This window comes from Ammospiza caudacuta, chromosome 2 (assembly GCF_027887145.1).
Source record: "Ammospiza caudacuta isolate bAmmCau1 chromosome 2, bAmmCau1.pri, whole genome shotgun sequence".
NCBI lineage: Eukaryota > Metazoa > Chordata > Aves > Passeriformes > Passerellidae > Ammospiza > Ammospiza caudacuta.
The window spans coordinates 38,681,281-38,706,790 of NC_080594.1; the positions used below are offsets into that span (position 1 = coordinate 38,681,281).

The following is a 25,510-nucleotide window of genomic DNA, read 5'->3' on the forward strand; positions in this document are numbered from 1 at the left end:
ACTGTGTTGTACTGCTGCACTGTCATGACTGATTTTGGTAACCCAAACTGCCAGTGCTGTCCCTCTCAGCCTGACAAGGCTGAGGGGATGGGCTTCATAAAGAGTCACAGCATCATTAAGATAGGGAAAAAAAAAAAAAAAGAAAGCAAGAAATAAAATAAAGGCAGGGGGAGGGGAATGAAAGTAAAAAAGTAAAAGAAAAATAAGGCAAAGAAAAGGAAAAAGCAGGAATCATGGTATCTATGAGTGACAAGTCAAACATTCAGACATATTTTGTTAAAACTACATTATTGTAGTATACTCCTAATAAAAGCTGTTCTTCCCAACAGTCCCCCGTCCACCCTCTCAGCAGAGGTGACAATGTATGACAATTATCTTTTGCACAGGGGCTCTTGCAGCAGCCTCCAGTCTCAGCAAGCAGCATCTCAGAGCTTCCCAAACCTCCCAAGGAGGGAGAAACCTTTTTTGTATGCTCTACACATAGGATTTACCAGTTCAGCTTCTCCAGATTATAACAGAGCAGGGAGGAGAAGCTGAAAGTCTTTGTTGGTTAGCCAGTATGTGAAAGTTTAACCCTTTTAATAGCATCTTAATTGCCTTGCAATGGCTGCTTCGATCAGAGAGCCGCTGTGCTCACTGTTGTAGCTATAGCAATGAATTACATTAGCGTTTCTTTCATCTTCTTCTAATTTTTTTCTTCAAGCTGAGCCTGCAAGTGGGTGGAAATGCATTTATTACTGAGTGCAGAAAAGACAGCTATGAAGCTTGGGGTCTGATTCTGACTATGATGCTGAGTTGCTGTCTAAAACAAGGCAAATGATTAAACCTCTCTGCACTGGATTTCCCCATCTGTAAAAAAAGAATAGGGCAGGGGGTAGGATAGATGAGGTGAGTGAGGAGAATAACATCTATCTCCCTTAGGATGATGCTATAAAACCTGATGTCCAAGAATCCCTGTTCAAAGAGAGAAATATCCTTTAGTGGTGCATATGCTGATATGCTGGCGGATCACAGGAGAGTTAGGACTATTTACAGCAGCTGAAAATCTCTCTTGCTGAATGTTGTTGTCGTTTCATAATCAAGTGAATAGCAAAGAGCAGTCTGTAAATTTATGTGCAAACTCCCATCTGTGCCAGAAGAAGAAGAAGAAAGTAATTTCAGAGATGCAAATAAAGCTGCCACCTGAACTGTACAAAATTATTGGCCATTGATACACGAGTGGAAGATTTTGGGATTTTGCACTGAACATATAGAAGCATTCAGTAAAATATATTCCTGTGTTGTAAATGCAGGTATATCCCTTGCTTTGTCAGGAAGATTATGAAGACTACTAACAGTGGTGTTTACAGCATTAGCTGAGGAAGCTAAGAAGTTTCTCTGTTAAATTCCCTTTTTTGCTAAGGGATTAGCAAGATCACTTAGTGTGATCTTGTACCCTATTTTTTCACGTTACAACTGCTGGTGACAATATAACATGGTGGATGTCAATAGGTTGTCATATATGGGATTGCACTAGGAATTTATTTTATGTTTTGTTACAGCTAATGTATTTTCTTTGTCAAATACTTATTCCTCGAGCTTCAAAAGTAGGTGTCTTTAGGAATAGAAATTTACTGCACAGGGTAGCTTAGCTTTCGAAAATGCCTCAAATAATGAAGTATTTATGCTAAGTGGAAGAAAAAAAAGATACTCCAGTTTTGGTTGCCTTCATGCCATGTAGACACCTCACTGCATGTTACACAGTATATTACAGCTTGGGGAAGTCAGTATTTTAATTTCAAACAATTTTTTAGCAATAATTTCAATGCTGTTGTGAAATGCTTGTCTCATGTTTTACGGTGATGTGGCTGCCTAAAATTGATTAAGAAGCACCCAAGCACAAAAATAAAACCTGTTAGGTTCTGTCCAAATTGCTGCTGGGATTAGTCTAGTGTAATGATCACTTCTGAAGTCTGGAATAACATCAGGGAGCAAGCCTCACATATTCTTACTGCCTTTCATGGCAGTACTTGGCATTTGAATGACACTTTTCACTTTCAAGATATTAAACAGTTTTCCTTAAACTAAGGCAAGAACTGAGAACTGAGAAAAAAATAACTTAGGTGTTCATGAAACTTCGGTGCATATACCTGATGCTTTTGATATTCACAACAGTTCCTGTTGCTGTTTTTGTTATAAGGGAACTAAGCTGACCAAATCATTATTTCATCACATCTGTTAAATTGGTTAGTAGCAAGCTCTGTTACCTGTTCCAGTATTTTAGCCACATCTCATAGTAGTCACTGGGTTTAGTGTATTTGTAACTTCAAAATGCATTCTCTATCTTGTGTAACCCGGGGTCCTGTTTGTGAAATGCACTGTCTAGAAGATACTGAACAGGAGTTTTCTGATTGTGGTGTGATCACAATATTGGTGACAGCTCTGAAGTGGAAGTTAAATAATTCAAACTGAATTTCCTTTGTTATAAAATATTGACTAGCCCATTTCAAAAGTAGACCAAGTCAGCTGACTTGGAAAAAAAGCTTTACTGACACAGAGAAAACTCTTGGTTTTGTCCTATAGGATGCAAAGAAAGCTTAACAGTGGATGCAAGCAGCTAACTGAGCATATAAAACAACTGAAAGAACAGTGCTTTAGGATGCACTTTTATAAGTTGGGAAGAAAAAAATGAGCTGTTAGTATTCAAGACTGTTAGATAAATGTCATTAAAATGTTGTAAGGTTATTGAGATTATTATTCTTTAATACTGCAGTAAAAGATGCTAAAAATTATTTAAAGCTCAGTACAGTGAAGAACTGCCCAAACAACCCATGAATAAGCAGCCTCAGCCAGATGAAAGCGTGTTGTCATATTAGCAAGTTCAGAAAGCTTACTAGCTCTGCTGAGCAGCCCCTCCACTATTTGCAATATTGTGTTTGTATTTTGGGGAGACACCTCTAATTCATCACAGAGAGAGAGAGGCACTGTGACATGTCTTCTTGGTTTAGACCCTCTGGATGACTTGAATAACCCTGTTTCTATTAAACATCTCATTTTGGAAGAGTATTTGTCTGGTCCTGATGGTGCTGATCCTCCTCTAGCTGAAATGATGGTGCTCATCTCTCAGAGAGGGCTGCTAGGTGCTCTGTGCAAGTGTGGGTTTCTTGTTGGACTGTGTTCCTTATATCTTCCTCTCAACTCATAATATTCAGCAAAGGTGCTGCTACTTTTTAACTTTTCTTCTGATATTCTCCCAGGCATGACAGAACCTATCTAAGGTGTCTAACATACCCTTTAGTGTGTTATCCTGGTGAAGAAGCTTGCACAAAACAACTAGACTTTGCTGAGAGCTCACCTTGGCTCTGATGAAAGTTTCAGTGCTTGCAGATGGTATCCTGTAAGACTTGGATGTCATTGTCTAAAAACATGAAAGGGCAAAGAAAAAAAGGCATCTTTTTCTGTCTCTTCTGCCCAGTTCCTTTACCAAACAAGAGGTCTGGCTGCATTCATTTTGTGTCACTTCAGTTGACACTCAACAGATGCAGAGGTGTTATTTTTATATACATCTTCAAAACCAAGCCAAAATAATGCAGAACTGTGTGGTGTTCATCAGGTAGAAAATTCGAAATGGCATGTCAGTCTCTTAAAGGGACTAGATTTTGCAACCCAAAGTTCCCTCTTAGCCTGAGGTGGTGGGGATGAGTGTGCCTAGGTCTCTCTATAGCCCAAGGTAGTCAACAATGCCTGGAGTAAAGATCTCCACATACTTTATAGCTGGGCCAACAGCCAACCAGCAGAAGTATGTTTTACAGAGCCAGAAATGTTATCAAAGGTGTAAGCTTAAATGCAGCTGTTACCAAGACCTGGCTCTTAATTTGAAATGTTTAGGAGAGATCACTAAAGTCAGCTCTCATGTAATTTTCATTTGCTAATGGAGTAATCAACATCTGTAGAGCATCAGCCACAAAATCTTTCATTCAATGAAAAGTGTGCTCAAAAAGTCTCTTGTCTGAGATCTGTAATCTCATTTTAATTAGCAATGCACATGATTACTCCAATCAAAGCAAGTCAGAGGCAAACATTGCCATCTGCATTCATCATTAACATCAGCCAGCACGATGACAGACTCATTTTAAGTCAATATGTGGGCTCTGAGGTGCAAATGTCTGTTCAAGGACAAAGAATATTGTCCTACTTTCTACTTCTTAACTTTTGAAATACAACCTTCATTTTAGAACTTGCTGAATATGGAGCATTTCCAGTTTGGCGTCAGGGAATGTTTTGCATCCGGGATGTGAGAGTCTTGCTTATTCCCTGTAACAGAAGATATTTTCCCTTGTTTTGAGTGACTTAATTATGCCTGGAATTGGGATTGTATGATGTCTGCCCAGTATCCAGCATGGCCAACTGTCTGGTTAGGGGTTTTGAGCTGTTGAACCACTTCCATGGCAAGGTGCACAATTAATCCATGAATTTTTAAGACTATTCAATATGTTGGTAAAACTCTGACCACTGCCTGCTGCCAAGGGCAATGCCCAGAGGATGATGTGTTGTGTGCCTGTTTGTATATGCACTGCCAATTCCAGGGATCTGGTGTGATCACTTGGTTAAGGATAGGTGTCTAATGACACTTAGCTGCTTCTGGATTTATGAGCTTCTTCATCAGATGTCCTCACAGGAGGCTGTACTTGAGAAGCAGCAGATGACCTAGTACCAGTAAGAATCCTTTATGAATGTAAATATTTAATAAGATATAGTCAGGTTTTTAAAATAACTTTTCTACTGCTAAGCCATTAAATTTTTCCAAAGGGTACTTGCATTCCAAGAACATTTACCAAAAAAGGAACAAGCATAAGTAAGCTTATGGATTATGTAAAATGCAGCAGTCTTCATCCTCAAAGGGAATTATCTGGGCATTTCTGAAGATGTTAGTACATGACTTTAAACTCTTTAAAAGAAGACATATTTCAAGTAGCATTCTCCCTCCTCCTGAACCAGATTTGCCATGCACAGTTGGTGCATATGAGAGCTTTAAATTATTTTGGTTGCATAGTCACAATTTTGATAACTTACTTTAAAGTTCTCCACCTTATGAAAAGTAGCTTTTAAAAAGGGTTTATATCTATCCATAAAACTGCTACAATCATTCTTTGCAATTACACTAAAATGCACAGCAATTAATTACATCAAATCCTTCTCACAAAAGTGTTTACCAGTGAAAAGATTGCCATGGCTTTCTTTCTGACAATGAAAGAGTAGGAATTATTAGACACTTCTTGGAATTTAACTGATGTAACACTTCTGCAGCCAGGATTATGATCATATTATTTTCCCTATAGGAAATAAACATCAGTTCTTTACAGGTATGATCTTTAAACAATATTTTACATGTGAAAAATATTCTCAAGTAATTTTTTGTGTACAAAACCAAGATCTGGATTTTTAGCTAGGTAAGTCCAGTGATTGACCTGCACTTGTTGGGATTCATGTGCAGGGTCTTACTCTCAGAAAGAGGGATACATCTACCATGGTGCAGGTGCCAGGCATAGGACTGGAAAGCATAGGCTGAAATTGGGATCAGATTTTACCATTCACTTTCTCTTACAGGAAAAAGAAAAAAAAAAAAAAAAAAGGCTTTTGTAAAGACTAACTTGACAGTGGAAAGAGTTTTCCTCTGAGTAGGACCTTTCCCCTCAGAAAAGGTTACCTGTGACATAAGATATGATTAATTGCTCAGAAGTAAATGTACCCAGACTGATATAATAACCTGCCTTCATATCTTTGTTTGCTTTCACAGAGCCATGTTTGACTATGACAAGAGCAAAGACAGTGGCCTCCCAAGCCAAGGACTGAGTTTCAAGTATGGAGACATCCTTCACGTCATCAACGCCTCCGATGATGAATGGTGGCAGGCGAGGAGGGTCACTCTGGAGGGGGACAGTGAGGAGATGGGAGTTATACCCAGCAAGAGGAGGTGAGTGCTGCCTCCTCCTTCTTACCTCCTTGGCCATTGTCTCAAATTTTTTTTTTTTTTTTTTTTTTTTGCAAAGATGGGGTACATCAATCTACTGAAAAACTGGATGCAGTAAAGGAAAATCCCACAGGTATTTCAAAATTGGGAAGACAGTTTTTGCTGTGAGATTTAAAGCATTCAGGCTCTTTATAACTGTGCTGAAAAGAAACTCAGAAGGTGACTCAATTACTAGTAACTTCATAAAGAAAGGGGAAAAGAAGGAGAGAAGAAGGAGAGATCACCATCTACTAAAGAGCTTTAGCAAAAAAAAAGGAATAACCCGAATCTGAGAATTCGCTCTGAATTTGAAGTGGAGCACATGTTTTAATATCAGGGTGATTAGCCATTGCATCAAACTGCTGAAGGATGTAATGAATGGCTTGACATTTTCAAATCAAGACTGTATGTCTTTCTTTTTAGAGGGTAAAGCATTAAACTTCTCAGCCTGTGTGATGTGAAATATGGTGCTAAATTATATAATGGTCATCTTCGGCTTCAAAGTCTGTTAATTTAATCTCTGCCTCCCTGGAAACTGATGGATAAGCAATATCACAGTAAATTTTTCATATAATGTGAATGAAGGCACATTCATCTGCTCTCCAGGCTAAATCTGAATCTTTTGTGTCTATGATGGATTCGTTGTGCCTGTCTGAGAGAGACCATATATCTGAATCTCCCTCATTGTTTGTATTGTTTATTCTGCCTAGGTGCTTTTGTAAAATTGGCCACAAGTCTCTGATATTATCAGAACTAGCACACAAAGCAGTATTACCTCCTGGCTCTGTTGATAGTTGCTATAAAAAGGTCAAGAACTGAAAGGGTAGGAGGAAAATTAAATCCGTCAAAACATATTACATTTCTCTTTTGCAGCAATGCCGTCATACTGAATATAAACTTTCTATTCCTAGCTATTTCAGCTTTAGCACTAGTGTAAAAATGATCATGACCATTTTTTTATAGAGGGGAAATGGGATGCTTGGTGCTCCCTTGAGCATCTGCTGCTGTTTCAAGAGAATTGGCCAAGGTACTAATAGAGCTCATGGTACTCATTGTTCTAAATCATGTAAAAGTAACCTAAAAGGCCATCAAAATACCTTGTTGACATGAGCCCTGAAAAAACATTAATTTCTCTAATGATCATGTTTGAATAGCATCCACACCTGGTTTATCAGCTAAGAGCCATTTTGGTGTTGTGTAATAGACAGAAATAAAAGGCTAGGTTGTAAGGTTAGGTTATAAGTTTCAAGATGGAAGATGTGCCCATCAACCAGACTTAGTCTCTAGATATTGAAAAAAGAATACTTGCCTGCTATTCATTGCTACAGTAAATACTGCTTTAATTACATGATTGGATTCTACATGGGAAGAGAGAAGAGTTTATTTAATGCAATGGTAAGTAAGTGCACAGAGCTCACTCCTGTGTGGCACCTACTATGAAAAGGTGCAAAAAGCTGTCATACATATTAAAACAACTGCAGAGGAAAAAAGGACAAAGCTAATTAAGATGTGGAATTGAATATCCCGTAAAGTAGAAAGGTGGTGTGTGCCTAAAGCTTATTGGGTTACCCACGCAGTGGTGTTTTCAAGGACAAAAGATCGAGGTGCTCTAGTCAAGGTCAAACATATAAGAGAGCCTTGGAATAAGATGTGGCTTAGGAAACACTGGGAGAAAACAGAATAAATTTTAAAAAGGGAAAAAAAAAAGACTGTATGAAAATAGTTGGTTAAAACCTAAAAATAAGAGTCTTGAATTTTAAAAGATTCAGGTACAGTTACCATGCTCTCCACTTGTCATCCTTATTCTTCACTAGTGAAGCTGAGTGGCCTGGAAAAATCAATGGCATCTGATTTTCTGTCTGCATGAATGTAATGATACACCTGAGCTGGAGTGGGAGGAGGTTGCTGTTATTTCATAAAAGGTTTCAGTTGTACAGTATTTTTTTCCAATGCACTGAAAAGTGAGGAGTGTTTCCTTTCTGTGGGTTCTGGATGATTCCTCAGTGCCTGAGACTGATGTGCTCTTGCCAGCACCTTCTGCAGTCATTTACACCACCCAAGGGCAGGATGAGCAATCAGTGCACACAGGGCTGAGTTACAGAGAGTAAAGCTAATCACAGTCACCAGATTGTGCTAATTCAGAGTTCAATTTCCTCTGCAGGTGTGGGTTATTGACTGTAAGAGGATTAATCTAAAACAGAGTACTCCTGGAATTCATTTGACCAAATATAGGCAGCTACAGCATGGAAATCCTCATTTAAGCTGTTGGCTCCAGCATGCCATGTCTCCTATAGTTTATATGGGATTATTTCTATAAGCAATGCTTTGTATATAATGCGGCATATGTTATATATAGTAGTAAAACATTGTGATAGAGAGAAAGGAAGGAAGGAAAATAAGAACATCTGTAGGTGTTGTTTGCCTTGTCCTGCAAGCAAAAGTGGCCATGATGTTGTAAATTGAAGAATTTAATATTTGTCCTATAGTTTTCAATCCCCAATTCATTTCTGTTCTTTTTTTTTTTTTTTTTGTGTGTGTGTGTGTGTGTCTTGGGTGCTTCAGGGGGTTATGCTGGGAAGGGTTTTCTTTTGTGTTTAGATTCCTTTTTCTGTTTGTGGAATGGTATCCTATGGTACTGTAACTTTATTTTTTGCACTTTTGGTCAGTGAGAGGCTATACAGATCCAGGCTGTCTTTTAGCTATCTGCTTTACTTCTGCCCTACTTCCCTTGACTTCTGTCCAGCAACAACTAAGATACGATTCCTGCATTTCCCATAAGTGAAATCATTATGGAATAGCTCTGAAAACCAGTGACCACTTCAACTTTATATATGTCTATATATCTATATATATGTGTGTGTGTGTGTACAAATAGATATGTATGTAAACAGACATATTTATTCTTTGAGATGCTGTGTAATGGTAATTGCTGTAATTGCTTTCTATGTGTTTAGGTCTTTCATATTTTACAGTAGAGCCCATCATACAATGACATTTCAGCTTGAGCTAATTAGAGCAATTGGGAGTGATTAATCAAGACTCCTTACTCTTTTTCTCCTCTATGACTTATGTGGTATACCAGCAAAAAAAATCATAATTTAGAATTACAGGGGAGCTGCCACTCATTAGTCTCTCCAGGTTGTTGGATACATTACCTCTTAGTGATTTGATAGAGTTTGAAAGCTTTTTTGTCATTAGATTTCAGTACTTCTGCCAACATGTGGACTTGTTGCCTTATTTATGGTTAAATTGCCAAGTCAGGATTTAAGAGAGAGTTTTGGAGGGCAATAATGCAGCTGGAGGGGTGTTACTGAAAGAAGCAGCCCGAAGAAGTGAGGGAGGCCCCAAGTTTCTCCAATGATACATGCAAGGACCAAGTTTCATGGAGCAGTGAGCCAATGACCTATGTGCAGATTAAAGAAAATTAAATTCTAAGTATCCTGCAGTTCTTAAATAGAATTGCAACCATTTCTACACCTGAAAAAAACATTTTGTTCATTTGTCGGTGTGCATTTATTGTCTGACTATAGCTGTTCTCCACCACAGGTCTGCATAGCTAGTTGGGTAGAAACCAAATGCAATGACATACAGTTGGTGTGGTGCTATATCATGTTGGTGTTCGGAAGCACAGGACTTCAGCCCGAGAGGCTGCAAACCACTTCACTTGTGGTTTAACCATCACCAAATAGTTATTATATAGAATTAATTAATCAACATTTCAGGCCAAATTTCTCTTGGTTCCACTTCTGCCCAAAAGATTTATCCAAGCTATGTTTAAGGCGACAGCACAATTATATCAGGCAGGGTCCCCAAGGTGAGGGGACATAACCACCAGCCCTGTACCAATGTCTCAGGCAGCCTGCAGTATTGCCTGGGCACTATTGGTACGTGTGTGAAGTGCTCCTTTATCATCAAAAATTGCTATTTATACTAGAATGACCGACAGAATTAGATTTACACTAATTTAGAACTAGATTTACTACACTTTTTTTTTTCACATTTGGATAGATTGATTGATTGATTTAAATTAGTGTTTCCGCATAATCTCTGCTTTTATCGTGAGAATTTTTATTTGCCTCATTGCCCTTCCTATTATCCATTAAAAATAAATAAATCAGCTTCCTATAAAAGAGCAGCAGCAAGCTGAGCAGCCCATGTCCAAGATTCCCTCCATATAGAAACACTCACATTACTTAAAGGGAATTTTAAAAATGCATTAAACAAACATGCATATATAGGAGTGTATTTCGTTTCTAGACAGATGCACTAATTCAATAGTAAATAGATTTTGATTTGCTGTAGCATTGATTTTACACCTCCAGTTCTTTTCCCTTTTTTCTTGCTGAGTCTCTGCTCTGGGACAAGCTCCTACATTGCAAGCCCTCCGCAACAGCAACCTCCCACCTCATGAATGTCAAGCCTCAGTATTTTCTGTGGTGTATGTGTATATCTGCCTGACTCAAGTCCGTGGGTCTGCAATGCAGCCTGAGATTTCACACAGATTGCCCCAGAATGGTTGAGCATAAATTCTCACCACTTTTACTACTGCTCCCTCTGCAACCAGTGAGGATTTGGCCTTAAAACCCTGAAATAATTACACTAATATTTCTGTTGTCCTTCAGATGTGCAGTCACAAAACTGCTGTCAGACTGGACATCATTCTAAGATACCCATTTTCAGGTAGTTTAAGTGCCTCTGACTGCCAAATGTTATGCAACTTGTATCGCTGTTATTACCAGCTGTAATGATACCAGCCTGATACTTGTGTTCTCACATAGACAACATTCTCCCCACAAGTACATGTAGCCATGCTCTTCTTTCAGGGCAAAGTGGGGGGAAAAGTACATAAAACTCAGTGTTTCACAAACATTTAAGGACAAGCAACAAGAGGTTTTCCCAGCACAGAAGTCCCTGTGGGTGAAAAGCCAACTTAAATTTGTTGTTCTGCTCAGCTTGGCAGAAGGGCATGTTTGTCCACTCAAATGATTTTTATTTTTAATGGTTTCCTATAAATCATCTACTTTTCTAAACAGTGCTTAACATTTGAATCCTTAGATGATAAAACTTTTTAACATCAGCTTAGCTTTGTCTAAAATATTTGTCTGTCTATACTCAGTAATCTAATTGGAAAAATTTAATATGGAATAAAATTTGTATGTATGTGTAATTATAAACTTTTTCCTGTGCTCTTGCAATGATGTGAAACTTGTGTGCTGTTGGAAAAGAACTGTTAGCTTTTAAACAGAACAAGGCTGTGCTACAATTTCATGAGAAGTCACTTCCTAGTGTCATTAGGTCTCCACTTTATAAATATTGAGCAGGTGCTGAGCCGTTTTCTATAAGCAAGCTACTGCAGTTGGAGAGCTGATCCAGAGCACATTCTCTTCTGCTGAAAAATGCATGTTTGGTGCAAAAATGCGACTTCAGGAAAGCTCCAAAAAAAATTTTGAGAATGGGGATCTCTTGGTAAGCTCAGATCTCACATCTTGCAGAGGGTGGAAGCAATAAAAAGCTATGAACTGAGGCCACATATTTGAATTATATATAGTGCATACATATTTTCACTTGATAGGCAGGCAAAACAAATATAGTGCAGGTGACCTGGAAATGGTGAAGCAAGACAAGCGACATAGCAAAGTTTTTCAAGTTTCCAGTTTACATTGCTTTCTTGTATTTCCTAACTCTCCTCACTACAGTACTCATGCTGGATTTGGAAACAACTTTCATCCTGCAAAACACCTCAGTGCCAAATATATAGAAATTAGGCTACTGTCACCATTTTATTTCATTGTAGCAACAAGTTTGCAATTTGCATCTGTGTTCTACATAACCATGAATGCTGTTATTGAAGATTAAAGCATTTCTCACTTGATATTCTACCTCACCGCTGTGAAAACTGATTAGTGCTTTTAGGAAGGCACTGACAAAACTCCCAGTGGTGCAGCAGTGTGTGATCACAGTTCATGTCTTGTTGAGTTATACTTATGTTTTTCTTGTTTATAGCATTCATGAAGAATTGAAAGTTTCATTTTGAAAAATCCCACAAGCCCTTTTTCAACAGCTATGTGTGCCCAGAAACACCAAAGCAGATAGACATTGCAGTGTAGTGAGTGTTGCATCCCATTAGTAAGATTAATAAGTTCCTCAGAAGAGGAAGAAGAGAACAGTGTCTTAAAGAACTCAAATCCTGAGCTTACTAGTGAGGGAACACAGAAGGTTGAAGTATATTTCCAAGGTACTGCTCCACTTCTCTAGCTTTACATGACAAGAATCGTGACCATTTCTGAAATAAAAAGGGCCAAGAGGTATCTACCACCAGGAATGTTTTTAAGAGAAAGTGAGTATATAGATACACTCCAACTGTCCCAGATCTCACATGATCTGAGGTAATTCCCTGTACATACCAGTGTTTCTGTACTCAGCTATACTTGGAGAGTGGGTGGGAAAATGGAGGTGAAATCCCCATAAGTTGTGCTAGGGCAATGCTGTCTCCACACAGAGCTCAGAGCTTTCCAGCTCCAGTCATGTTTGCATGTTGGATGTAGGTTTCTTTGAACATTTCTTGAAACCTCTTTGAGTTTCAGTGACCCCTCGGGCACTTTTGAAAATGGGACTGAGCCATTAAGTTGTTCTGGAAAGCATAGCCATGCTTCCTTATCGCTTAGATATAACTCTTTAGGCCAATACATAATTAGAAAGGGTCATGGCAGCAATGTGTACATCAGGCAAGTCAGAGTTGCAAGTCTGGGCCCTGCAAATCTGGGAGATAGGAGTCCTTCACTTCATGTTTTTGTACAACTCCCCATAATCCTGCTTTGTCCTGCAGTGATTATAGAAAACTGGTTACTGTGTTAAGTGAAACATTCCTTTCTTAAAAGCAGTTTCTTCAGCTGATGGATCAAAATGTTCAAATGATGATCAGCTGCTGTCAACTAAACCAATGTGAGGAATTTGCACCCATATGCTGTTTGGACATTGACAGCATCAGCTGCTGCAAATAGCTCTTTGGACTTAAACTCCTTTCTTCTTGAGGAAAAAAAGACAGTCAAGTTTATTTTTCCTTAAATATAAAAACTACAAGCCTGCAAAAAAGTGGTAAAAATGTTTGAATTAGTGTTCCTTTAACAAGTGCCTTTTCTAAGAGCTAGATCAACAAATCTAAAAGAACACAGATTAAAAGCTTTGTTATCTTCACCAGTTTAGTTCCCTTTTTAGCTCTGTCTATGGCAAAAATGTCCTGGTAGCTCAGATGAGAAATTCTAACATCTTAGTTCACTGAAATCTGCACCCTGACCGTTTCAACAAAGACTAAATCTTTGGAGAACCAAAGCTAAATTCCAGGAGTTCTCCAGAGCATGTAAAACTAAAGCTTTTCAGAAATTTAGGTGCATTCCTTCAGGAAAAAGAGAGGTAAATTCCTATCACCTGCACAACCCACTGCCACAATGGAAATTCCAGACCAGAGACATAAAGGCAATAGAGCACCTGAGCTGAAGAACTTTATGTTATAAATTGGGGAAAACCCATTTACTTTGTCCTTGCCTTTTTCTAACAGCTGACCCATTTCACTGGCAGTTCAGGGAGCAACAGTAATGTAGTCAGCCTGAGACACAGAACATTTCAGCTTGTAATTTTACATTTCAGCTAAATTATAAGTAACTGAGAACAGTTTTATTGTGGAAGGTGTCACGCAAATGGTAATGGGAGGCAACATTGTGTGCCACCCTTACTACAGTGCCAGAGGATGAAACGTTTGGAACATTCAGTAGGCATGCTGAGCATATATGAACACTGTTGTTGTATTTGCCTGAAGGACTAATGGCACTTAATGGCATTACTTAAATACTTCTCAGAGCAATGCAGAATGTTTCTGCTGCTCCTCATCTGTCTGCTACACCTCTAGAAAGCAGCAATGCCTCCACAACTGCTAAAGCAGTTATGACAAACTTCATAAATAAGACACACTCTTCAGGATTAATTTCTAAATTTTTTTATGCAGTGAATAAGAAATTAAGTTAAAAGCAGATGTTTTAGGAAGTTAGGCAGGACTGGAATGAGTTTAAATTTTAATATAGATTAATAAGTAGAATATTGTGTTCATTTGTGCTAATTATTTCCTCAGAACGCATCTATCCTATTTAGGCAATTACACAGCCTCAGTCCTATTTAGGCAATTACACAGCCTTGAGTCTTCATTTCTTAGCAGTACCACCAAGGGACTTCATCTGCTAGCTCAAGTCTGAACTGTTCATGTGTTTTTAATAACATAGATTTAGTTTGAAAGATGCACTTGAGCTGTTTCCATGTGAATATTCCACACTTACAGAGAAATGCATTTAATCTAAATTTAAACTGTAGCTATAGTAACCACTGTATTTCAGGAGGGCATATATAAGCCTACTCAGACAGAAGGAAACATGTTCTGTTAATTATCATTCTATCAAAACTCTAGAGTTTGTATTTTGGAAAATAATTATCAGAAATTATGAATTCCTAGTACCCAGGCTTAGAAAGCAAGGGATTTGCAGGCATGTATTCTGATGTCTTATAAGTTAGCTTTGCAGGATTCGATGGAGATTTCCTAGAGCAATCCCCAGCCGTAACAAATAGGGTTAGTGTTTCACTTTCAGGTAGATGATCAGATTTTTTACTTGAGCCAGTCAATGATAGATTCTGTAGATGATTTTGCAAAGGTAGGTAACATCACTTTTACAGTTATGTCCATATTAATCAAGGTGAGTAAGGACATGTCCTCGTTTCATTCCTCTGACCATAGAACTCTAAATGTTGCCTGATTTTTGAACAGCTTAAATCAGAGAGAGTAAATCTGTCCCCAGCATGCTTTTCCCAGACTCCCATGTCTGTGGAGAGGCATTGCTGTTCTGCTGGTGTAGGGCAGCCAAGGCTCCTCAGACCCAGTCCTGCATTTGCCAGAAAACTTCTGCCTGGCTGAGGAAGTGACCTCTCCTTTTCAGTGCATGAAATTCACTTTAAATGTTTACTTTAGGTGTAGTAAGGTGCCAATGGTCTCGGGAGAGCAGGTTGAAATATTTCATACAAAATGCTGCTAAAATCAATGTGTGTTTCTTCATTTGTGTTTTCTTTTCCCCAGAGTTGAAAGAAAGGAGCGTGCACGTTTGAAGACGGTGAAATTCAACGCGAAGCCCGGTGTAATTGATGCAAAAGGGGTATGTAGATACTGAAACCTTTTGAAATTGCACTTTACAATTGTTTTATCCAGAGTAGAAAAAATTTTACCAACATAAGGAATATTTAGGTTGTTGCAGCCAAAACCTGCAGTATAGTGAAATGTAGATCAGAGATTACTATGATATAGTCTTTAGAAGAATTAAATATTCTTTTTATAATAATACTGAATGACAGTGCCTCCTAAGGGGAAGATACTAAGAAAATAAAGAGCATTTCATGACAGCTGTAATTTTATTTAAATGATGGATAGAGAAGAAAAGACTTTAAAAGTGAATGCAGATGGATAGCAGTTTCATGAAATAGGACCAGAAGTGTAAATTCCCTGGCTTCAAAGGCTGTTAAATCACAAACCAAAGGTTGTAAGTTAAGGATTCATGGATAGAAAAAATTAGGTTTTGGGTGTTCTGCATTGACAGTTGTGACAGACATTGAACACAGGTGTGTTTCACACCAGACACCATGGCCAAACAACACAAAACGTGCAGGTTCTGTTCCAGCAGCGCTGCCTGGACAGAACAGGGCTCGTGCTGCTGCCGCTTCACAGAGCTGCTTTATTGTGCCCAGGTCAGCAGTCTCCTTAGCCTGATGCCTACTATCCTGTCTGGTGCCATCTGGCTGGCAAGCATCACAGCAGGAGAAATGCCCACAGCCCTGGCTGTTGAGGTATATTTTTCTGCTGAAGTGTAGCTTGCAGTTGTAGCACTAGTGAATACTTGACATTTGCAGGGATTTATTTTTGAAACCCGTCCAGTTGGCATGTTTGGAATTTACAACTGAGGGCTTCTGTGAACAAACTAGGAGACACAGATTCAGCAGCCATGAGGGAAAAGTCCTGCTTGGCTGCAGAAAACAGAGCAGGGCCAAAACTGTGATGAGTGAACATGACCATAGGTAGGTGCTAGCATGGGAAATGACCAAGTGGTTCAGCAGGTCCCTTCCAGACCTGCTGTTCATGTGATCTTCTGCCTAGTTTGAAATTCTCATTCTTATTCTTTTCTTCCTTCAGGTTCCCTCCATAATGGTAATACTAAAAATTCCCTTATTCTGTCTTTTCAGACAGATTAGCAGGGTAAGAAATTCCTCTTCCCGTGGACACAGAGTTCCTAGCACAGGGATTCCTAAGTCTCTACATGCCAGCAGAATAGTATTTCACACTTGAAAATACTTCCCTGTTACTGCTCTACAGAACAATTCCTGGATTCAATGCAAATGCAAAATTATTGCTTGAATATTGACTGAAATATTGTTGAATAGTGACTGAAACAAGTTTTCCAGACTTAAGAGGCACATGGAACTGTACATTACTTGCACTTGCAGATAACTCAGTAAAAAATACATAATAAAATGCACTAAGAAAAGACTGATTCATCTCACACCATTTCTTTAGAAGTCAAAATTTCATTTTATAGTTTGAAATGACCACTCTCTGCAACCCTATGTATTAATGTTGCCACTTATTTTGAGAGATAATAAGTTTTATATTGCCAATAAGAAGAAATCACTTCTTAAATGTCTATTTCCCATATATAAACAAAACTGCAGGGGAATAATTCATTCATAAAACTAATGATCCCTTTTCAAGTGATTCTGTCAAGAATTTAATTACTCTTGATTCTCCAAATTGTTTTTCCATTTTTGTCACCAGTGTAACATTAATCTTCCAGCCACTCAACATCAGTGCTTGATTTAGGAAATTGTGTAATTATAGGGTAAGACCACTGTAGCCTTTTGGGACCAAACCTTCCAGACGAAATGAGATATTCAAGTAAGCACACACATATGTATGTGGATTGAAGGTGTCACTATTTCCATTTTGTCTTTCAGTGTCTAAAATGAAGTGCTGTAAAATGTCTAAGAGTCCACACTTTACATTTTTACTTTTTTTTTTCCAAATTTGGAAGAAATTTAGCCCAGGTAAACGGGGCTGCAGTAGGCCTAGGAAAATTATTTAATTTCAAAATCAAGCTAAAATTCCAATAGGAATGAGCTTATGTGGGTCTGTGGCTTCTTTGGCTCATACATTCATGACTATGGGGGCAAGTGTAAATGTCTTAGTTTACTCTAAAGATGAAACTGGGAGAAATCTTTTCATGGAATATTTCTAAATTTGTCCATGAGATGTGCATAGAAGCATTTAAGAAATAATTTTTAAAAAAAGAAAGCAAACAAAAAAAACCCTTAACTGAATACAGAGAATCCTCAGGGGTTTTGGACAGGTAAAGGTGTACCTTACTTCTGTTTTACCTGAATCATCTCACTAACCCTTCCATTGTAGAAGCAATGTTCAAGAGCTAATAACCCACAGCAAAGGTTTCCTGAGATAATGCCAAAATGTCTTTGATATAACTATGATTTTGAAGCAGAAACTGCCTAGTTATTCTATGAGTTTATGAAGTCTTATGCATTTTTATCTCCTTGTACCTCATTTTTAATCCCATATCTGGAGATTAGATGCAAAGAAAGTGTTAGAGATAGGGTGACATTTGTAGTTGATCAGCTCCTTGTGTCTCACTAAAAAGGTGCTTAAGAATGCTCAGCCATATAGTTGACAAACCTGTTGGTAGGAAGAGCTAAAGGATAATCTTTCTAAAGGCCCAAAGTTCCTCTTTTTCAGGCCAAACTTGTATGTTACTTCATCTATAAAATTAATTCAACACTTCTTAAAAATGTGAGTTAGAATATTTATATGACTTATTTTTTTCATTGGACTCCTCCAATCCACGCCTTGTGGAATTAAAGTCTACAAAATCAGGATGGATACAGAAACAGGGAATGTGAATTAAAATTAGGAAGCTCTAGGGAAACCTTCTGGTCTCAAGTTTAAATAAGGCCATGGATAGTACCTTTGCATGCAATGCATAATTAAATTCCCATGCTCATTATTACAGGATATTACATAAAAAATAAGTAAATTGAAAAAGAACTAGATAACTTAGCAAGTAGCAAAATTAATGGCAACTTTAAAACTTTTGTCATCTAACTCAGAATATATTAATTGTTGATTTCAAGAAGAGATGTTATAAAATGGAAAGGATCATATTACTTCTACTTTTCCTTTTAAACATCTGTTATGGGACAAAAAGTGCCAAACAGCTACTTGGCTAACTGAATCTCTGGCTTAACCCAATAGGGCTACCTTTCTGTCATATTCTGTTTATTCTGACCCAGAGAAATTTATTTGTTCAAGCTCAGGGACATCACCAGGATCCAGGGCCTGTTAACACTTTTAAAGATATCACACCAGTTAGAGATGGTAACATCTATGTAGTAAGGAAAAGAATACAAAACCAGTTATAAACAGTGTCATTTCACCAAGCAAAGAATATGCTTCTAATTGTATTGAAGCTTCTATCTTCATTCTTATATTTGTTGTCATGAACTTCAGCATTTTTTCTAGTTGTCATTGAAGGTGGCTGGTGCATCAAATCCACTGCTACACTGCTTTGGTTCCCTAGAGCCACTCTCTGCCCAGCAAAGGACAGGGTTTCCAGGACACTGGAAATGTTTATATATATATATATATATAAATGAAGAGAAGATAACACAGTTATGATTTCCTAAGCATTTGCTTTCTCAGTCTTTGGGGCTCACTGGTCTATGGATAATCAGTGGAAAATAGAGCAGCCCAAAGGTTTATGTCTGATATTTTTGCTGGAGGAAGCTAAAGAAGTTATGTAAGCATAAACTTCATTAAAAAGTATGTTTTATGCTATGTTTAACTCAAGATCATATCTCAAGTATCTTCTGATGCTCACCTTTGCACCAAAAGGAGCAGAGCATGTGAACAGCTGTGACCAGGGTAATGTATCTACCAAAACAGCATACTGAGCTCTTGTTAACTCCCCCTACCACAGGCTCCAGACTGGACAAAAATAGCCTTTCCTTTTCTAATCCTAAAACCCAGAGTTGTTGAGGGCTTTTTGGATGTTTTAGTGAATCAAACAGAGTGTCAAGTGACAGAAATATTTCAGGAGGGAAAGAGATTAGCCAGTAATCTGCTTTTTTCTTAACTGTTGTAATTACAACAGGTCTTCTAGGAGACAAAAATAGCACCTTTTGCTTTTCTCCCTGTCAGATGACATACACTTCCTTGACTGTCTCTTGAAAATATTCCACAGCTGCAATCATAGCTCTTGGAAAGACTTTTAGCAACACCTCAGTTTTACTAATATTTATGGGTGTTGCCTGTTTCCAGAGATGTGTTGAAATATCAGCAAAAATGTAGATAGAACTTGATTTTATACAGAGAACTGGTTTTTTATACCACACGCCTTTTCATTTCACACCTTACCTCTCCAGTGACTCCAGAATATTTTCTTATGTACAAATACTCTACTTCACTTCCCAATGAAATGAAAGTGATGTCTCCTGCAATTTCCATTTTTAATGTGTGTGTCAGAGTGTGGGGAGATATTCAGCCCATGTTTACTGGGAAGCATTCCCAGATGGGTGCCTGCCCTGGTGAGGATGCTCAGCAGGGTGCTGAACAGGGATGAGGTGCCTGCCAAGAGACTGCCCCATCCTTTCAAAACCCCTTCCAGCTCTGCTGCTCATCAGCAGTGCAGGTCCTGGGCTGTGACCCACACCACACTGCTCCATCACTACCCTTTAGGGGTTTTTTCTATTGACTTAGCTTGCATTCCACAGCTCTTTTCAGATTCCAGTCAGATCACCTACATCACACTCAGCCACCTCTTCAGTTGCCTCTGAATGAATTTATTACGACAGTCAGAAGTTTGATAGCATTTAATAATATTTCTTATGTGCAGATTCTGTTTACAGATCCCACAGATACCTGAAATGTAAGGTCATCTTCTTGCTTTATTGTCATTTTAGCAACATTGCACTGAGGCAGGAAAGGAGAAAGTGAAACCTGACTGAGGTAGCAAATTTGGTATTCTGGGGTAAACAAAACCCTCTGCGTAGTTAATGCACCTCTCCTCCAAGTGTCAAAATCCAGTGACCAACAGAACTTGATACAGAGGACACTTTTGACAGTTTTGAGTATTTGAAGGAGGCAGGGGAGAAAGCCAAACAAATAAACCCACATGTTTCCAAACCATTTATGCTCTACAAAAACATCATATTTTCAGCCCTGGTCATCCAAACAGAGCAAAACTGGTCTTTGGGAACCTTGGGTGGTCACCTCTGCCCTGAGGGTTTCTTCTGTAACTCACTCCTATATTTCAGATTTGTCTAATCTCTGTTTAAAGACCTGCCACAACAGATATTTCATATTCTTCCCAAACAGCCCACTTCAGTACCTCACTCTCCTCATTCTTAGAAAGGGCTGGACTGCTACAGCTTAATCCTGTTTTTATTTCTTCTTCTATGACTGTCTATGGAAATTGGATTATTTGTCTTTGTCACAAAGCAGAAGCTGCAGTCACACCTGTCCTGCTCTCAGGTACAGCTTATGTGATAGTGGTTTACCAGGGCAGATCTGGGTGTATTAATGCAGTGAAAAAGTCAATTATCTCAATTTAATCCCACTGAAAAAAAGCATAACAGTATATTAGGCTGTCTATACCCTCTCTCTGCCTAATGAAGATTTTTTTCTAACATCAATTATTTACTAGGCTTCAGTTTTCTAAGTATAAAGATTCACCTTTTGGGAGAAGCAGTTCTGTAGTCCATAATCTGAAAGTTTTCCACATATGCAGTGGATTTTGGACAATTTTTCTTTACCCTTCTTTTCTAAAGATATTAGACAAAATTAACAGATTTCCTAAGTGATTGGTACTGGGACAAACATAAAAGTAGAGGAAAAACCACAATCTGAGTACATTCAAAAAGCTGCTGATTTGGAGTGCTCATTAGCACTCAGTCTGTAGTGTACAGGGTCATCATTCCTGAGAGGCAAAGGGCATTCGTCATTGCAGGGTACAATTTCCTCACAAGGGGAAGCACAGGGGCAGGCACTGATCTCTTCTCTGTGTTGTGACCAGTGACAGAATTAAAGGGAATGGCCTGAAGTTGAGTCAGGGTAGGTTTGTGTTGGATACTGGGGAAAGGTTCACCCAGAGTGGGGCTGGGCACCGACCAGGCTCCCCAGGGAAGTACTCACTGCACCAGCCTGACAGAGTTCAAGAAGTGTTTGGACAATGCTCTCAAGCCCATGGTGTGACTCTTGGGGATGGTTCCGTGCAGGGCCAGGAGCTGGACTCAATGATCCTTGTTGGTCCCTTCCAACTCAGGATATTTTATGATTCTATGGGGTTTTTCTGTTGGATTTAAGTTCTGTCAAAAGCTTTAAAACCTCCAAAATGGTTAAACATTGGGTGTCATGGAAGAATCAGATCTCAGCATTGTTCTTGTTTGTGGAACAACTTGTTTCTGGAAGGAGATTACTTCTTCCCACATAGGAGTGTGCTGGTTTTAAAACCAGCAGGAAATTAAACCCCAAATAAGCCACTGCCACTGGATGACTGCCAGTAAAGGTTACCCAGCTTTTCCTGCTGAATCCACACAACCCAGGGATGATGTCTGTGGTATAGAACAACAGCTTGGTCACACACTCACAGCACTAAAGTCCACCCCCTCTCTGTAGCCAGGACAAGGAGGAAAATCTGAATCTCATTTGTCCAACTGCCCTTACTCTTCCATGAGTTTTCACATCCTCCATAGCTCCTCATGATGGAGCTGTTGCCAGGTCTTGGATGTTGGCTGCGCTTTTGGATTGACCTGAGCCTGCAATATTGGACTGCCCTGATCATTCCCCTTGAGCTGAACACTTTTTGCTCAGCATTTCTCCAAGGTGCCTTAGAAATAGTGCTGTCATCAGCATCTGCTTCACTCTTGTGCTGGAGTAATCAAATGAAGTTCAAATGATAAAACAGCACATTGCCAGAAAGATTTCACTGTATTGATTCTTGTTGTTCCAGGTTATCTTGAGGCACCCTCCAAAGACATGCAGTAATTTAGCAGTAATGTATGTTGGGTCCAGGTACAGTCAAAAATAAAGGAAAACAAGTGAGTCATCAGTTTTAATTTATGTCATGGCAGCAGTGTTGGCTCTGGCAGGCAACTGATGCACCTTAAAGAATCTTGGTTTTAAGAAGGTGAATCAATTCTAGTAATTGTGAAAAAATGACTGTCAAGTCAAATCTGAGGCTTTTACCCAGCTGAAGTGAAGAAATTTGTTTCTGTAGCATTCTTTCAAAAATCCAGTAAAGTGTTTGAAAAAATGTCTTTCAAATTGAAAGAAATATTAAACTAAAACATCTTTGTGTCTGTTTTCCATATTTCATTTTGTTGAGAAGGACAAATTCTAAATATCAGCCAGCAATTTGTAAGCAAAGTGGATCAGAGTAGAAAATTTGAGAAATAAAGGATTTGTCACTGAATTTATCAAGATGATGAAAAATATTTCTGCCTATTGGCATCTTGTCACTCAAATAAAATACTAAAAGAGTCATTTTTCACTTAATGAGCAATATAAGCACGCATATTTTGTAGATTTTACTGTTTTTTCTGTAATTTTTCTGTAATTCTGATAACTGTGTGGAGTTTTATTTATAGGACAATATTGTTTATTAGGTGGTCGTAATATTAGGGACTATAGTAGCTGTACTTCCTATCCCACAAGAAGTTTGTGCCATCCTTGCTTAGGTAAGAGAAATCTTTAGGAAAGTCGCTGACAAAAAGATATGTAGTGCAATGTTTAAATCAGTCACAGCTTAAATATAACACAGTGAAAATTTGCTAGCACAGGTAAAATACCAAAGTTTACAGCTGAGAGTTAATTGTTTTTCTTCTAAGCTGTTCCAGCAGAAATTTGTGCTGAGCTGAACTTCATGCGTGGTCTATTTTTATAACTTGCTGTCTAATATCCAGAATAAATAGTAGGAAGTTTGTATGCCTTACTTGGGTTTTCTTCTAAAAAATTGGTTGAAAAGAAAAATTTGTAGTATTGGCAGTAGACATTGTGAAAGAATTAAAAAGACAACAACATTTTCTTCTAGTAAGATATCACACAAAGATCCAGAAGTGTGGAGTTTATCATCATCAACACTCATCCGGAAGAGACATGCTCAATATTTCACATCTTTCTTTCTGACTCAGTTAAATTAAAGCAGCTCAGTGATTGCCTCAGTGACTCAGAGACCATGTTTGGAAGGTTATAGGGACACAGGAACTGCCAAAGTCCATCTAACTTGATACCCTGCTTGTGAGACTGGTCCTGTGAGATACATTACTGCAAGATGTGGGAGCTTCACCTCCTAAACAAACCTCAAACGAGTCTTTTAGAAACTGGCTTTGGGTTTGTTTGCCCATGCCTTTATTTGTTTTAACTTTAGCTGTAAGGCCTAAATAAATCAATGTATTCAATTGAAACCAAGAACCTGGTATGATTTGTCTGCTGAGCCAGACCCTTGCCATAATTCATCCTGCTATACCAGTCACTCTTCCTTTAACTCAAAAGAAAATTCAGAAGATTATCTTGTCCAACTCTCTTTCCATAAGTACAGTTTGAAGGCATGTAGGTATTGTAAATCTTTCTCCACTACTCCATAACAAAGTAAGAATAATAAAGGTCTTTTTGCACCTTATTTTGTGCAATGGTCCATTTAATGCAGTGGTTTGCACTTGCACAAGTGCACAGCACTTGAATGCATGAATAACATACATCAGCTCTAAGTGGGAAAGTCCCTTGTCAGGAAAAAAATATTGGCCAGCATAGAGGAACATTTAGGACAATGTCAAAAACACTTTCTGATTCCAGTTGGAGACTTGAGGAAGGAGAGGAAGACCTTCACACTTCCCATTTGGTTGCAGTGAGGTTGGCTAGGTCCAGGCCCACACTGGACCACAGCACAGCTCTGAGATGCTGCGTTTGTGAGCATCTCATCACAGAAACACAGGTGTTAGAGCTGGGAGAGGATTGCTGTTTAGCTCTTTTCCCTGCACCACCCCCTTCTCTCCAAGCACTGCAGTGTTATTCTCCACAGTACTTAAGATTAGCAGATTTGTTTTAAATGTGAAAAAATTATCTAGGCTTTTCACTCCCCTTGGGGCAGATTATTCTACATCCAAATTGATTTCACTGTCAAGGAGCTTTGCCCTTTCTTATTTTCATGCTATCAATTCCAGTGCTGCTGTTTGAACAATTCCTTCCCACTTGTATTGTGGTGTACAACCTGCAGATAAGTGTAAATTACTTTGGCTGTCACGTAAGCAAGATTTTATGTTGGTGTTTCATCTTGCTGACATTGATATACCCATGCAAATTAGCATAGAAAAGTGCTCCCTTCATACCTTGCACCAAGTTAAATAGAGCTTTGCAAAATTGGAAATACTGATTTGACGTGTTTTCTTCAAAGTCTATTAGTCTTTCTTCTCCCCTGGTAGTTTATGTTGGTTATAACTGTTGTTTTTCAGGAATTAAAATTGAGTTGCTGGCAGACAGCAAGCAATAATTCAGTCTTTAAAAAAAAATTAAAATTTCATACTTATGAATACTAAGCCACCCTACCCTGGTCTGGAGAAGCTAGACATCATGGAGTTTTTAATCAGGCTTTTACTTTTTCATCTTGGATTGCCAACACCCGAATCTCCCTACAGCTTCATGAGAAAACTAAGCAAGCAGAGTTATTTTCATCTAAGCTTCTTCTCACCCAGTTGGTTCTCACTTATCAAAACAGATTATGGTACAAAAATTCAATAAGGAATGACTGTAGCCCAGGCTTGAAGTATCTAAGAAAACTAAAGGCTGAACTTAACAGACTAGGGATGTCCTTCCCCTAGCATCTCATAAAAAATCATAGGGAAGTTGGCTAGTGCTGTTTGCCAGGGTTTAACTGTGTGTGCAGAATAAGAATGGAAGATCCACATCTCGGGGAATTTACTCTGTGATCCCTGGACAGCCAGGCTTACAGCTGCCACTGAGAACTCCTCAGCTTATCTTCTGCATGTCTGCAGGGACACCATGAGATGCTTTCTGTGTGTGTGAGCCCAGGCCATGGCCCAGTTTGGGGTCACATCAGGAAAGCAGGAATGGCTCAATAGCAGTGGCAACCTCTAGACTTGGTCAGGTCATTTAACCTGAGATTTCAAATTCATCATGGCTTGGGATTGCCAGGAGAAAAAGCCCACTATAAAACCAATGAGGTGGTATATATGCTTCCAAGGAGAAATAACACTGAGTATATGTAACAGTCCAAATATTTTCTTTCTGTGTCAGTGCAAATTTTTGGTAGGATGGTAGAGATTTAATATATATACTATAGAGATCTGTAAAATTAAAATATTTAAATATAGGGATTTAACAATGTTTGAGTACCCCATCTTTTATTAAAGTCAGTATTCAAA

At 38.6% G+C, this 25,510-nt stretch overlaps 1 protein-coding gene across 5 annotated transcripts in view; it reads left to right on the top strand.

The window, feature by feature from the left end:
• Nucleotides 1-25,510, top strand: part of LOC131571971 (disks large homolog 2) — a 620,230-nt gene that overhangs the window by 562,343 nt on the left and 32,377 nt on the right. For all 5 annotated transcript variants that reach the window (XM_058824787.1, XM_058824783.1, XM_058824784.1 and 2 more), the window contains 2 exons: nt 5,777-5,953; nt 15,102-15,177. In XM_058824787.1, coding sequence (XP_058680770.1) covers nt 5,777-5,953; nt 15,102-15,177 — 253 coding nt within the window. The remainder of the gene's footprint in view (nt 1-5,776; nt 5,954-15,101; nt 15,178-25,510) is intronic.